The sequence below is a fragment of the Eschrichtius robustus genome, chromosome 11 (assembly GCF_028021215.1).
Source record: "Eschrichtius robustus isolate mEscRob2 chromosome 11, mEscRob2.pri, whole genome shotgun sequence".
Classification (NCBI taxonomy): Eukaryota; Metazoa; Chordata; class Mammalia; order Artiodactyla; family Eschrichtiidae; genus Eschrichtius; species Eschrichtius robustus.
In genome coordinates, this window is record NC_090834.1 from 19,532,450 (window position 1) to 19,548,953 (window position 16,504).

The 16,504-nt window shown below is 36.0% G+C and overlaps 1 protein-coding gene across 3 annotated transcripts in view; it reads left to right on the forward strand.

Moving 5' to 3' along the window:
* Positions 1 to 16,504, forward strand: part of ATM (ATM serine/threonine kinase) — a 139,935-nt gene that overhangs the window by 16,761 nt on the left and 106,670 nt on the right. For all 3 annotated transcript variants that reach the window (XM_068556799.1, XM_068556798.1, XM_068556800.1), the window contains 8 exons: positions 1,662 to 1,827; positions 2,487 to 2,725; positions 4,355 to 4,518; positions 9,524 to 9,693; positions 11,680 to 12,051; positions 13,508 to 13,702; positions 14,941 to 15,036; positions 15,849 to 16,074. In XM_068556799.1, coding sequence (XP_068412900.1) covers positions 1,662 to 1,827; positions 2,487 to 2,725; positions 4,355 to 4,518; positions 9,524 to 9,693; positions 11,680 to 12,051; positions 13,508 to 13,702; positions 14,941 to 15,036; positions 15,849 to 16,074 — 1,628 coding nt within the window. The remainder of the gene's footprint in view (positions 1 to 1,661; positions 1,828 to 2,486; positions 2,726 to 4,354; positions 4,519 to 9,523; positions 9,694 to 11,679; positions 12,052 to 13,507; positions 13,703 to 14,940; positions 15,037 to 15,848; positions 16,075 to 16,504) is intronic.

A 16,504-nucleotide genomic window follows, 5' to 3' on the forward strand; every position in this document is an offset into this window, starting at 1 on the left:
CATAGTTCCCTGTGCTATACAGTAGGACCTTGTTGTTTATCCATCCTATATATAAAAGTTTGCATCTGCTGATCTCAAACTCCCAATACTTCCCTCCCCTACACCTCCTTCCCCTTTGACAACCACAAGTGTGTTCTTTATGTCTGTGAGTCTGCAGAAACTGCTTTTTAATATCATGCTGTTTTGCTATCTGCTCTTTGAGCTTTTTTTGTTGTTGAATTCATGGAGAAAGGGAATTCATTTGGAGGCATGCACTGCCGCCTTTTTTGGAGAAGTAGGACTCTACTCTTCTGAGACTTTTGTTGAATGTCTTATACCAGCTTTTTTTTTTTAACCACTTACTAGGGGAATATGTTGGATTCTGTGAGAACTGGGATAATTTCCCCAAGTAAAATAAAAGCCCTGAAAGTTGAGATTTAATCAGAGACAGAGAGTTGCATTGTTGGCTTTTCCTGTTTCACCACTTTGCTCTTGCCAAGTAATAAGAAGGAAATGCTAAAGATAACGCCTCCTGTTTTTCTGTCTCCAAATTTGTGTGTGTTAACTCACGTTTTTACCATTATTTAGGTATTGCATGTAGTGAAAAAACTTTGTGAAGCAGTTGTGTAGAGTTCTATAAAGTCAGATATGATAGGAATCATTTGAAAAATCATTTTTCTTACTATTTGATGTTTGAGGTTTTTATATTGTCCTTATTCTTTGAATTTAACATTTCTGACTTTAAGCTATTTCTGCAGAATTATTTGACATATACAGTTGAAATTATTAAGTCACTTTGCTAACTGAGGACTTCCTATTATCTCTTTATGGGAAGAAAATCCTGCCTTAGCAACTTTGCTTTTCATTGTGTTGGGAGATAATTCTCAATGCATTTCACGTTTCTGCATGTCATGTCAGAGACATGACACTGACTGTTCTTTTCCAGACTGTTTTTTAAAGTATGTTTGTACAGTGAGCCTTGGAAGATAGAGATGATAGAGATGATGGCCTCCTCTAGAACAAAGGACAAGTTTGCTTGCAGTTTATTGCTTGGGATTTCTCTCCTGTATTGTAGCTCATCATTTGCACTGTGTCACCTGTCCCTCTTCTCATTGCTTTTGAGATTGAGGAATTTATGCAAAAATGAAGGTACTCTGGCTACTATCACTGCTGTGAGAAATAAATTGTTCTCTTTCTCTGATCAGGAATTTCATGTCTTGTGCCAATATCCATGAAACTGGCATTCTAATTGGTTAGGTTACAAATAGTGTAAAGTCTCAGATCTTTCACAGTTCTTGACACACTTTACACACATTATTAATCAAATAGCACTAAGACAAAACAAAACAAAACTGTGGAGAGTACACTGTCAAGTACTTTGTTAGGCCTAGCTGAAGGAATTTAGGAATAGAGAAGTTAAGTAGCTTATCTGAGATCTGGCTCTTAAACTGGTGTTCACATACTCTGCTGCCTGTAGTTCCTGTCTTGAAGGCAATTTAATTTATAAAAATAAATATTGATGGAATGCTCTTACTGTATTAAGTATAAATTAGTATAATTTTTAATATTTTGTGGGATTATTGAAATTTAAATTGAATTGTGACATCTAAGTTAAATGTTTTGATAGTTTTCTTTTTAAAAACATAACTAACATGGTTTTTTTTTTTTTTTTTTTTTTAAAGAATTGTTCTCTGTGTACTTCCAGCTGTATCTTAAACCTTCACAAGACATTAATAGAGTTTTGGTGGCTAGAATAATTGAAGCTGTGACCAAAGGATGCTGTTCGCAGACTGATGGATTAAATTCCGAATTTTTGGATTTTTTTTCTAAGGCTATTCAGCATGCAAGGTAATCTAATCTGTTTTTATTTTGTATTGGAAATCCATTTGATCTTTTTGCAAGACTGTGTTTTAGATTCAGTAACTAAATTTTACCAACTTTAAAACATCATTGGCCGATTATAGTAGAACTAGTGGATTCCCAAGGAAAGTGTTAGGTCCAACACTTCCTGAATATCCAATATGCAGAACATGTAATGATGTTCTTGAGTGGGGAGATCTGTCTTGCTTTTTTAATAACAGGAAAAGCTATATGGCCTCTAAGTATTTTTATTTTCCTGATTTTTGAAGATAGATGTAATGTGCTAAGAATAAAATGAAATAGGAATATATTTTGGAAATATCAGTATCTTATATTTGTGTGGCATTACCCAATTTATAATGTGAAATATTTTATAAATGGTAGGTATTACAAATTAGTTTTATATAATTTTGGGCAATGTTTCAGCAGCAGGGAGAGCTAACAGGAGTGATCTCCCAATGCCAAATGGGAACTATTTTTTGTTGTTGCTAAGTAGTGCTGCTATGATTTTTCTGAATAATTCTGAAAGTAAGGCTACTATTATTTGAAAATCAGAACTTTTTTTTCTTTCAGCAAGCAACTTCATTACTGTCTTCAGTTTCTGCATTTTCCCCCGTTATATTAAGTCTGTTTATTTTCTGTTACAGACAAGAAAAGAGCTCTGCAGGTCTAAATCATATCTTAGCAGCATTTATTATCTTCCTCAAGACTTTGGCTGTTAACTTTCGAATTCGAGTATGTGAATTAGGAGATGAAATTCTTCCTACCTTACTTTATATCTGGACTCAACATAGACTTAATGATTCCTTAAAAGAAGTAATTATTGAGTTATTTCAACTGCAAATTTATATCCATCATCCAAAGGGAGCCAAAACTCAAGAAAAAGGTATAAAGAAAGTTTTTGCTATTTTGAATTTGCTTCTTCATTGAAATATAGAGGGTTAAGTATGAAATCTGTATGTTATAGGAGGTTATGACCTTCCTCTGGATTGCTGTGCTTGGTAATAGTGTCAGTCATGAGGATCTTTTTCACACTTTTTTTTTTTAATTGGAAGCTATGGTAGGTAGCAAATCATATCATGCCTTACCATTTGTTTAGTACAATGCTACGTTTTGTGAGGAATACAAACAGATATGAGACACTGTTCCCTCTAGGAGCTGATTATGCAGCAATAATGAGGTGCTAAGAGGTGCGACACGGACTGTAAGAGTAAAAGAATTTAGAGAAGGCAGGATCTTGTTTATCTACATATTGCTTTTATTAGAAAATAAAACAGATAAATGTGGATTGAACCAGCCAGATTAGTCAGTTCCCAGGGAAGATAAATACATATTGCCTTAAACCTCATAGTTATTCCAGGCTGCTGTTTGCTAGGGAAACCAGAAATGAATGACTTATCCTCCCTTCATTCCTTTATGTTTGTCTTTCACCAAAAGAGTATTGCATGGATGATGTAGCTCCATTCAGTAGACAGGAACTTTACCGGGTGGAACTGGAATTGAATGAGTTCTCTCATGCTTAGGCTATGTTTTGAATCCGGCTTGTGCTAACCTTTGGACCAATTCATCGTGGCTAGTGTAATGACCTTATTAAGGAACTTCATTGAATAATAGCTAAAATAGAGGAAAACTGTTGTAGCCGCTTTTTATCAAAAGCAGCTGTGTATGTTTCATGGGCTCTTCTAGTATGTATAGTTAGATGTATTTGTAGCCCATGAAACCACTGTAGGTGAAAGAATGGTGGCTTTCCTTAGTTTTTCATCCTTCACATAGCTCTCACCAGAATGAAAATCAGGATTATGAAGAGATGGTGAGACATGTTTAGGGTTTTAGTTAAGTGCATGTTTAGGATGAATTGAAAATTGGCAGATGATGAGGCTGTCAGAAACACTAATATAGTTTTAGTATACATTAATAGATTTTAAATAGGTTCTTTGTTTTGTGGGAGGAAACAGCCCCATTGTTCCCCATACTCGTTAGATCGCGGTTGGGAATATTCTGCTTACCAGATTTTGTAGAGTCACCATTTTAAGAGGGACATAAGTTGACTGGAGTGTGTCTAGGGAAAGATGACTGGGATGATGATAAGTCTGGATAATGTGTTATTTTTACACTTGTTGACGGAACTGGTAATGTTTTTCTCTTAAAGACATACAGAGAAGTTGGTCCTTATGTAAAAGAGGGAAAGTATTAATTTGCTTTGGGGGAGAGAAGAAATTAAAGTTTGATTGAGATTTTGATTGAATTGGTTAGAGATAGTTAGATCAGAATGTGGAAGAATTTTATAAGAAATACAGTTAACTGAGTGTGAAATGTGTGAAATGGACATCATTATGAAGTAGAGCTTGTCAAGGATATTGTCAGAAGAGCCATTAGTACTAACTAGGCTGGACCAGATGTCTTCTAATGTTGTTTCCACCTTAACAGCTGAATAGTTTTGTGGGAGTTGGCAGTGCAAATGAATTGTACGTATAAATTATATTTTAATTTAATTAATTATTTTTAAAAATTACAGGTGCCTATGAATCAAGAAAGTGGAAAAGTATCTTATACAACGTATATGATCTGCTAGTTAATGAAATAAGTCATATAGGAAGCAGAGGGAAATATTCTTCAGCATCTCGTAATATTGCTGTCAAGGAAAACTTGATTGAATTGATGGCAGATATTTGTCACCAGGTATAGTAGATCTTGTCACATTTTGAAATTTCCCGTTAATTCTTTTATTGGGCCTGTAAAAAGCCTGTAAAATTACTCTGTACATGTAACTATTCCTTTCAACACCATAAATATTTAGCATTGCCCTTCTAACTTAAGAGGTAACTATCTTGCAAATATAAACTTAGGGAAAAAACTGATGATGAACTTTTCCATTCTTAAGAAAACTGTCCACAGGCAATAAGATTATCCTAACCCTATGTGTTTTCTTTCTTTGTTTTTTTCCTGATTTAGAAATCACATGACATAAAATTCATTATTTTAAAGGGTGTAATTCAGTGGTTTTTAGCATTTTCACTCTGTTGTGCAACCATCACCACTAATTCCAGAGCATTTCCATCACTGCCAAAACAAACTTTGTACCTATTAGCAGTCAGCCTCAATTCCCTGCTTCCAGTTCCTAGCAGCCAGCCACTAATCTACTTTCTGCCTTTGTGGATTTGCCTGTTTTGGACATTTCATATAAATTGAATCATACGATGTGTGGTCTTTTGTGTCTGGCTTCTTTCACTAAGCATAATGTTTTCAAGGTTCTTCCATGTCGTACCATGAATCAATATTTCATTCTTTTTTATCGCTGAGTAATATTCAATTGTATGGATATATTACATTTTGTTTACCCATTCATCAGTTGATGGCTTAATGTTTTTTTTTTCTCCATAGAAGAAATTTTAAAATTTATGCAGTTTTTAAAGGTTATACTCCATTTACAGTTATTACAAAATATTGTCTATATTCCCTGTGTTGTACAATACATCCTTACAATAAACTCCCACTCAGTAGTTTGTTACCCACCATCCCCCACTGGTAACCACTGGTTTGTTCTCTGTATCTGTGAGTCTGCGTCTTTTTTGTTATATTCACTAGTTTGTTGTGTTTTTTAGATTCCACATGTCAGTGATATCATACAGTATTTGTCTTTCTCTGTCCGACTTATTTCACTTAGCATAACGCCCTCCAAGTCTATCTGTGTTGCTGCAAATGGCAGAACTTCTTTCTTTTTTTATGGCTGAGTAGTAGTCTTCTGTGTGTGTGTGTGTGTGTGTGTATGTGTGTGTGTATACATATATATATATGTATATACACTCACCAATCTTTATCCATTCATCTCTTGATGGACACTGAAGTTGCTTCCATATCTTGGCAGTTGATGCTGCTGTGAACATTGGGTGCATGTACCTTTTTTTTTTTTTAAGATTTACTAGTTATTTATTTATTTATTTATTTTTGGCTGTGTTGGGTCTTCGTTTCTGTGTGAGGGCTTTCTCTAGTTGTGGCAAGTGGGGGCCACTCCTCATCGCGGTGCACGGGCCTCTCACTATCGCGGCCTCTCTTGTTGCGGAGCACGGGCTCCAGACGCGCAGGCTCAGTAACTGTGGCTCATGGGCCTGTGGTTGCTCCGCGGCATGTGGGATCTTCCCAGACCAGGGCTCGAATCCGTGTCCCCTGCATTGGCCGGCAGATTCTCAACCACTGCACCACCAGGGAAGCCCCAGCATGTACCTTTTTGAATTAGTGTTTTTGTTTTTTTTGGATATATACCCAGGAGAATTTTACTGGGTCATATGGTAATTCTAATTTTAGTTTTTTGAGAAACCTCCATAGTGTTTTCCACATTAGCTGCACCAATTTACAGTCCCCCCAACAGTGTATGAGGGATCCTTTTTCTCCACATCCTTGCCACCATTTTTTATTTGTGTTCTTTTTGATGATAAACATGATAACCATTCTGACAGGTGTGAAGTGATATTATGGTTTTGATTTGCATTTTCCTGATGATTAGCAGGCATGTTGAGCATCCTTTCATGTGCCTGTTGGTCATCTGCGTTTCCTCTTTGGAAAAATGTATGTTCAGGTCGTCTGCCCATTTTTTAATAATGTTGTTTGTTTGTTTGTTTTTTTGATGTTGAGCTGTATGAACTGTTTATATGTGTGAATATTAACCCCTTATTGGTCATATTATTTGCAAACATTTTCTCCCATTCAGTAGGTTGTCTTTTCATTCACTGGATAGTTTCCTTTGCTGTGCAAAAGCTTGTGAGTTTAATTGGGTCCCATTTGCTTATTTTTGCTTTTATTTCCTTTTCTTTAGGAGATGAATCCAAAAAAGTATTGCTATGACTTACATCAGAGGGTGTTCTGCCTGTGTTTTCATCTAGGAGTTTTACAGTATTCAGTCTTATATTTATGTCTTTAATTCATTTTATTTTTGTATATGATATTAGAGGACGTTCTAATTTCATTCTTTTACATGTAGCTGTCCAGTTTTCCCAGCACCACTTATTGAAGAGACTGTCTTTTCTCCATTGTATATTCTTGCCTCCTTTGTCATAGATTAATTGACCATAAGTGCATGGGTTTATTTCTGGGCTCTCTATCCTGTTCCATTGATCTATGTGTCTGTTTTTGTGCCAGCACCACACTGTTTTGATTACTGTAGCTTTGTAGTCTGTATAGTCTGAAGTCAGGGAGTGTGATTCTTCCAGCTCTGTTCTTCTTCCTCAAGACTGTTTTGGCTATTTGGGGTCTTTTGTGTTTCCATACAAATTTTAAAGTTATTTGTTCTGGTTCTGTGAAAAATGCCATTGGTATTTTGATAGGGATTGCATTGAATCTGTAGATTGCCTTGGGTAATATGGTCATTTTAACAATGTTGATTCTTCTGGTCCAAGAACACAGTATATCTTTCCATCTGTTTGTGTCATCTTCAGTTTCTTTCATCACAGTCTTACAGTTTTCCAAGGACAGGTCTTTTGTCTCCTGTAGGCAAAAGGTTTATTCTAGGTATTTTATTCTTTTTAATGCAAGGTAAATGGGATTGTTTCCTTAATTTCTCTTTCTGATAGTTCATTAGTGTATAGAATTGCAACAGATTTCTGTATATTAATTTTGTATCCTGCAACTTTACTCAGTTCATTGATGAGCTCTAGTAGTGTTCTGGTAGCATCTTTAGGGTTTTCTATGTATAGTATCATGTCATCTGCAAACAGTGACAGTTTTACTTCTTCTTTTCCAATTTGGATTCCTTTTATTTCTTTTTCTTCTCTGATTGCTGTGGCTAGGACTTCCAAAACTATGTTGAAGAAAAGTGGCAAGAGTGGACATCCTTGTCTTGTTCCTGATCTGAGAGGAAATACGTTCAGCTTTTCACCGTTGAGTATGATGTTAGCTGTGGGTTTGTTATATATGGACTTTATTATGCAGAGGTATATTCCCTCTGTGCTTGCTTTCTGGAAAGTTTTTATTATAAATGGATGTTGAATTTTATCAAAAGCTTTTTTGTATCTATTGAGATGATCAGATAGTTTTTATTTTTCAGTTTGTTAATGTGGCATATCATATTGATTGATTTGCAAATATTGAGAAATCCTTGCATCCCTGGGATAAATCCCACTTGATCATGGGATATGATCCTTTTTTTATATATATAAATTTTTATTTATTTATTTATTTATTTATTTATTTATGGCTGTGTTGGGTCTTCGTTGCTATGCGCAGGCTTTCTCTGGTTGCGGAGAGCGGGGGCTACTCTTTGTTGCGGTGCGTGGGCTTCTCATTGCGGTGGCTTCTCTTGTTGCGGAGCACAGGCTCTAGGCGCATGGGCTTCAGTAGTTGTGGCTCACAAGCTCTAGAGCACAGGCTCAGTAGTTGTGGCACATGGGCTTAGTTGCTCCGCGGCATGTGGGATCTTCCCGGACCAGGGCTCGAACCTGTGTCCCCTGCATTGGCAGGTGGATACTTAACCACTGCGCCACCAGGGAAGTCTCGGGTATGATCTTTTTACTGTATTGTTGGATTCGTTTTGTTAGTATTTTGTTGAGGATTTTTGCATCTATGTTCATCAGTGATATTGGCCTATAATTTTCTTTTTTTGTGATATCTGTGTCTGGTTTTGATATCAGGGTGATGCTGGCCTCATAGTTCAGAATTGTTCCTTCCTCTGCAGTTTCTTGGAATAGTTTCAGGATAGGTGTTAAGTCTCTAAATGTTTGTAGAATTTACCTGTGAAGCCATCTGTTGCTGGACTTTTGTTTGTTGGGAGTTTTAAAATTACTGATTCAATTTCATTTCTGGTTATTGGTCTGTTCACATTTTCTGTTTCTTCCTGGTTCAGTCTTGGGAGAGTGTACCTTTCTAAGAATTTGTCTGTTTCTTCTAGGTTGTCCACTTTATTGGCATATAGCTGTTTGTAGTAGTCTCTTATGATCCTTTGTATTTCTGTGGTGTCAGTTGTAACTTCTTTTTCGTTTCTGATTATATTGATTTGGGCCCTCTCCCTTTTTTTTCTTGATGAGTCTGCCTAAAGGCTTATCAATTTTGTTTATCTTTTCGAAGAACCAGCTTTTAGTTTCATTGATCTTTTCTATTATTTTTTTAGTCTCTATTTCATTTATCTAAAACCTATGGGACTCATCAAAAGCAGTTCTAAGAGGGAAGTTTGACCTCAGAAAACAAGAAAAATCTCAAACAACCTAACTTTACATCTAAAGGAGGTAGAGAAAGAATAAACGAAACCCAAAGTTAGTAGAAGGAAAGAAATCATAAAGATCAGAGCAGAAGTAAATGAAATAAAGACAATGTTTCTTAAGTAAAACTTTTCCCCAGAGATTTGGTTACCATCCTAGGGTAATTTCACTTGTCAAATATTTTCTTAACACTAAGTTTATGATTTAATATCTTTGAAACTAGAGGTTTTTGCTTTACTTTTAGATGTTTTGGTCCTTTTAGTAAAGTTTCCCAGGAACTAAAACTAATAACTTACTTGGTAATATCTGCTTTCTAGAGAGCCATTATTATCTGCAAAATGTTTGTAACCATATTATCAGATTCACATATTTCTGTAGTTTATTACTCTTGCTTTATGACTAACCTGTATCTTCATCTAAGAAGGAACATTTTTTGCTAATGAACTATTAGAAACAATAGCAGTTTTAAAAAAATAGGTTTTCCTTTTGTTGTTTTACAGGTTTTTAATGAAGATAATAGATCTTTGGAGATTTCTCAGTCTTACACAACCACACAAAGAGAATTTAGTGATTACAATGCACCTTGCAAAAAGAGGAAAATAGAATTAGGCTGGGAAGTAATAAAGGATCATCTTCAGAAGTCACAGAATGATTTTGACATTGTGCCTTGGTAAAATATTGTTTTTTGTCTTTCAATATCATTTTAGTCTCATTTATTTTTCTCACAAGACCCCCAGTAGATTCCTTTACCTCATTGGCCTGGCCAGAACTAGGTCACTCCCAAAGCAATGACTGACAAAGGGGAAGGTGATTACTGGGACATGTGAGATCAACCACCATGGCTTATCTGCTAGAGGCCAGGAATAGGGCACCTTTCCTAAGCATATTGCCATAGCAAGGACGAGGGAGAATGGCTGCTTGGTAGGCGATCGGTACTGTGTGCCTCATGGAATTCACTGAGTTGTATACCTCAACACAAAGAGATTTTACCATGTTTGGCACCTTCTAATAGAATTAGATTAGGAAGAAATTAAAGATAGTATTCAGAAATCACAGAATAGTTTGGACCTTATGCCATGATAAAGGTTATTTTTTACTATTTGCTCTGTTCTTTTTTAAAATTTATTTATTTATTTTTGGTTGCGTTGGGTCTTCGTTGCTGCGCACGGGGTTTTCTCTAGTTGCAGCGAGCGGGGACTACCCTTCTTTGTGGTGCGCGGGCTTCTCATTGCGGTGGCTTCTCTTGTTGCGGAGCATGGGCTCTAGGTGCACGGGGTTCAGTAGTTGTGGCACGCGGGCTCAGTAATTGTGGCTCACGAGCTATAGAGCACAGGCTCAGTAGTTGTGGCACACGGGCTTAGTTGCTCCGCGGCACGTGGGAGTCTTCCCAGACCAGGGCTCGAGCCCGTGTCCCCTGCGTTGGCAGGCGGATTCTTAACCACTACGCCACCCGGGAAGTTCCATTTGCTCTGTTCTTTAGTCTCATATAGCATTTGCAGTTATTTAAGTAATTAAATAAATTGTGGAATTCTTTGGAATCACAAAATATTAGGTCTGTTAGGAATCTGTAGAATTCATGCAGCTCAGCCTTTTTGCTTTACCAAAAAGACAACTGCAACTGAGAAAGGTTAAGCAGCTTGCATAAGGACAGTTACAAATTTTTAGATTACAGTCATACTTTTGTTAACAGTGCTCTTTGATTTTTCCCCTGTTGATGTAATGTTTAAATACAATTGAGTGTGGGAGGAAATCGTATTGATTTAGATACCTATTGCTAAATTTTCTATAGTTGTTGCCTATTTCATATTCTTTAAATTGTCCACTTAGTGAAGTTATTTATTGAACACCTACTATGTACCAAGCATAAGGGATAGAGGGTGAACAAGATATAGTTCCTATTCTTGAGTAGCACGCATTTTAGAGAACTTGCAGCAAATACTTATTGAATTAACTGAATTAACATCAAGAGAAAACAGTTTTTCGGGGTTTTTGTTTGTTTTCCTGTTCTAGAGGAATATTATTGGTGGCCGAAGAGCAGGGATGTGTGCGATAAGTAAGAAGTAGAATGTTGGTAATTTAGTTATTTAAAGTTACTGTGTAAGCAAAATATGATAGCTTACCCAGCTAGCCTAAATGTTGTCAGTCTTCTTGCCACTTTAGGAAGTAGGGCCTAATAAATATTAAGAGCCAGTTTAGGGCTTCCCTGGTGGTGCAGTGGTTGAGAATCTGCCCGCCAATGCAGGGCACACGGGTTCGAGTTCTGGTCTGGGAAGATCCCACATGCCGCGGAGCAACTGGGCCCGTAAGCCACAATTATTGAGCCTGCGCGTCTGGAGCCTGTGCTCCGCAACAAGAGAGGCCGCGATAGTGAGAGGCCTGCGCACCGCGATGAAGAGTGGCCCCCGCTTGCACAACTAGAGAAAGCCCTCTCACAGAAACGAAGACCCAACACAGCCATAAATAAATTAATTAATTAAAAAAAAATAAGAGTCTCTTAAAAAAAAAAAAAAAAAGAGCCAGTTTATTATGAGAGTAGTCTGGAAAATGATGATGATAATATTCTAATTAGGATATTATAAGAATACTATGTCTATATATTTTCTTTTAGCCTCGTAATGAATTTGAATAATTTTCAAATTATTTATACTTGTTTTAGGTTACAGATTGCAACTCAATTAATATCAAAATATCCTTCAAGTTTACCTAACTGTGAGTTGTCACCATTACTGATGATACTACACCAGCTTCTACCTCAACAGCGACATGGGGAACGCACACCATATGTGTTACGATGCCTTATGGAAGTTGCATTGTGTCAAGGCAAGAAATCAAACCTAGAAAGCTCTCAAAAGTCAGATTTACTGAAACTCTGGATTAAAATTTGGTCTATTACTTTTCGTGGTATAAGTTCTGAACAAATACAAGCTGAAAACTTTGGCTTACTTGGAGCCATAATTCAAGGCAGTTTAGTTGAGGTTGACAGAGAATTCTGGAAGTTATTTACTGGGTCAGCCTGCAGACCTTCATGGTAAGTTGACTATGGATTGTATTCTATTTTGCAGCATATATATATATATATTTTTTTTTCCCCCTGAATTTTGTAATTTCTAACTTCAGTTAAAGATACGTTAAATTCTGTTTCAGATGCTTTTGTTGTTTGTCCGGGAAGTCTTAATAAATAAATAAGTGTAATTTAGTTTCAAATGTGAAGAGATTACTAAGGCCAGTTTTAAAGAATTAAGTGTTTATATTTCTTTTATTTGTAATTGACAATTATTTTTTGCTTGATCTTCATAAACTTTATTTTTTTTTTTTAGTACTGCATACTGTTACAGTAAGAGATAGTTCTTAATCAAGAATTTTCTCAAATGTAGTCAGACTTTTTAGAATTTTTTTGTGTTCATTTAGTCCACAAAAGTTTACTATATGTCTACAGCATGCCAGGCACTGCCCTAAGCATTGGAGGCACAGTGGTAAATAAGATAGACAAGGTCTCTGTCCCTGAAAGAGCTTACTTTTTTTAAAATTGAGGTATAGTTGATTTACAATGTTGTGTTAGTTTCTGCTGTACAGCAGAGTGATTCAGTTTTATATATATGTGTGTGTGTCTGTGTATATATATATATTATATATTTATTACAGGATATTGATTATAGTTCCCTGTGCTATACAATAGGACCTTGTTGTTTATCTATTTTACATATAATAGTTTTTTTTTAACATCTTTATTGGTGTATAATTGCTTTACACTGGTGTGTTAGTTTCTGCTTTATAACAAAGTGAATCAGCTATACATACACATATATCCCCATATCTCCTCCCTCTTGCGTCTCCCTCCCACCCTCCCTATCCCACCCCTCTAGGTGGTCACAAAGCACGGAGCTGATCTCCGTGTGCTATGTGGCTGCTTCCCACTAGCTATCTATTTTACATTTGATAGTATATATAAGTCCATGCCTCTTTCTCACTTCGTCCCAGCTTACCCTTCCCACTCCCAGTGTCCTCAGGTCCATTCTCTGTGTCTGTGTCTTTATTCCTGTCCTGCCCCTAGGTTCTCCATAACCTTTTTTGTTTGTTTGTTTAGATTCCATATATATGTGTTAGCATACGGTATTTGTTTTTCTTTCTGACTTACTTCACTCTGTATGACAGACTCTAGGTCCATCCACCTCACTACAAATAACTCAGTTTGTTTCTTTTTATGGCTGAGTAATATTCCATTGTATATATGTGCCACATCTTCTTTATCCATTCATCTGTTGATGGACACTTAGGTTGCTTCCATGTCCTGGCTATTGTAAATAGAGCTGCAATGAACATTGTGGTACATGACTGTTTTTGAATTACATATAATAGTTTGTATCTGCTAATCCCAAACTCCTAATTTATCCCTCCCCTACCTCCTTTCCCCTTTGGTAACCATAAGTTTGTTTTCTATGCAAAGAACTTACTTTTAATATTAATTGTCCTTTGTTTTGCTGTAGTCCTGCAGTATGCTGTTTGACTTTGGCACTGACCATGTGTGTAGTTCCAGAAACAGTAAAAACAGGAATGGAGAAGAATATATATGATGTAAACAGAAATTTTTCTTTAAAGGAATTGATAATGAAATGGCTCTTATTCCGTCAGTTAGAGGATGACTTTGAAGACAGTGCAGAGCTGCCTCCAATTCTTCACAGGTAATTTGAGTTCAGTTAGCATGCTGCTGGCTTTTGTTTTGTTTTGTAAGGTGCCCTCCATTTCTTGTTTGATATTAGATGGCTTTATTTTACAGTGATCATACAGGATTTCCCAGAATTAGTCCTAGAGGTTAAACAGCCCCTTTGTTTTTATAGTGTTCTGTATCTTTGTGCCTGGATCTTTGTCCAAGTTCTTTTACTTTGTTTTCTCTCTCTGCCTAGACAGTGAGAATAAGGGGGATGTGCATGAAGAATATGTATATAGTTCTTTGAGCACTTATATGTTTCTTTGTGATCGTCTGTAAATAGGTCCATCTGAACATATATCCAACTCATGTATATCCTGGAATCATAATGAGAGTATCTTCTAGGCGAAATATGTTAATGAGGGGAAGAAATGAGAAAAAGCCAAAATGGGACTTAAGCACTAGGATGTGAGCAGCTTGCCCACTTAACCTTTCCAGTCAGTAAATGGAACTGAGTGATTGGAGGACAGGCCTCTGGATCCTAGTGATTTTACTTTAATTCCTTTTTTAAAAAATTTTTTTTAATTTTTAATTTTAAAAAATTTTTTATTTTTTGTCTGTGTTGGGTCTTTGTTGCCGCGTACGGGCTTTCCCTAGTTGCAGCGAGCAGGGGCTGCTCTTTGTTGTGGTGCGTGGGCTTCTCATTGCGGTGGCTTCTCGTTGTGGAGTACAGGCTCTAGGCATGCGGGCTTCAGTAGTTGTAGCATGCGGGACCTAGAGCGTGCAGGCTTCAGTAGTTGCAGCGCATGGGCTCTAGGGCATGTGGGCTTCAGTAGTTGTGGCGTGTGGGCTCAGTAGTTGTGGCTCGCGGGCTCTAGAGCACAGGCTCAGTAGTTGTGGCACACGAGCTTAGTTGCTCTGCAGCACGTGGGATCTTCCCGGACCAGGGGTTGAACCCATGTCCCCTGCATTGGCAGGCGGATTCTTAACCACTGCACCACCAGGGAAGTCCTACTTTAATTTCATAATTGTTTATGCTCTTTAAAAATTTAGTATGATCCTGCTTCTAGGAAGTGTTGAAAATGATAGTAACATAAAACGTATGCTCCTTAAATCCTGTTTTCAGATGTTAAGAAATTCAATAGAGATGAAAGTAGTTTTAATTTTGGATCCAAATTTTAGAGGTCAATATTTATAGCTAAACCTGGATGTTTAAGAATGCTTTAAATGGCTTTTGGTCTTCTAAATAAAGATTTTTATTTTACTTTATAGGAATTTTCCTCATCTTTCCCTGGAGAAAATTCTTGTGAGTCTCACTATGAAAAACTGTAAAGCTGCAATGAATTTTTTCCAGAGTGTGCCAGAATGGTATGTTATCTAATAGAGTTCTGTGTTATTTTAAGATACAGCTTTAATTAACAAAGATAATAATTTTAGCAAAGTAGTAGCTACATCTTAAAAATTATGAACTAAATTGGTCAATTAAAAAAATCATAACTGTTAGCAAGGGAAAAGTTTCTTTTAATTCAATAACTATACTTTATGTCCTATAACTTATGTTTATGATGGGATATTAAGAACATAAACATCATGTGGAAATGAGTTCTTTAAAGATGTGACCCATTTTTATATGTCAAATAAAATCTGACTGTTCGCTAAAAACTAACGATAATTGAGGATAGGGGAAACAAGAATAAATCTAAAAACCTCATTTTAGTTGATTGACTCAAGAGGCTTATGTTTATCACTGTGACTGAAAATTCTGTCACTAGCATGAAGATTCCTGTTCTTCCTCTAGAGGGCATAAGATGAAAAAAGATCTACATTTTGGAGAAATCAAAGGTGAAAAAAGGGAAATGTTTCAGATAATGTTATTCTTAGTGTTTATATCTGTTGTTAATTTTTTTTCTTTAATACTTTCTGAATTTGCCTTTGAGACTAACTTTTATTTTTTTGTCCATTTATTAGTAAAATTTGCTACTGAATAATGAAATTCTTTACAAGTAATTATCAAAATCCAAAGAAGAGAAGCATTTAAAAGAATAATTCACTAATTGTATAATCAGTCTTTGAATAATATAGATGCTGTTAATGTTTTTATTTGTAATAGATTGCTGCTATATGAAGGTGAAATAATAGATAATTTGATTTTACAAATTAAAAATCTTATTTCTTTGAAGTGAGCAACACCAAAAAGATACAGAAGAACCTTCATTCTCAGAAGTTGAAGAACTATTTCTTCAGACAACTTTTGACAAGATGGATTTTTTAACCATTGTGAAAGAACATACTACAGAAAAGCACCAATCCAGTGTAGGCTTTTCTGTCCACCAAAATCTCAAGCAATCACTGGATCGCTATCTTCTGGGATTGTCAGAACAGCTTCTAAATAATTACTCATCTGAGGTGAGATTTTCGAAATCAACTAAAGCCAATATTTGATTCTACTTTGGTAGACTGTTAGGAAGCTTAATTTTAAAAGCAAAGTAGTAGCACATGGCTACATATAGGGAAAATTTAGCATGGAAAAAAGGAAAACTGAAGAAAAACAATTTGACTATTTTCTTTTACCAGGAATTCTCATAGACATTAAAGAAGTAGAATTCTTTGGGTGAGTTGATGGGTAGTAATAAAGGTTTTGAGCATAGTGATTGTTTGATGAAAAAGAACCTTAGTACAGAGGAGGAAAGTATTACAATAACAGAAAAGGACATAATATAAACTGATCTAATAGATTTTCGTTGCACTTGAAGAGGGAGAATTCATTAGTAAATGAACTAGCAGTCATCCATATTTTAGAGGTCCTTTAGTAATGTCTCACATATCATTTCCTTTG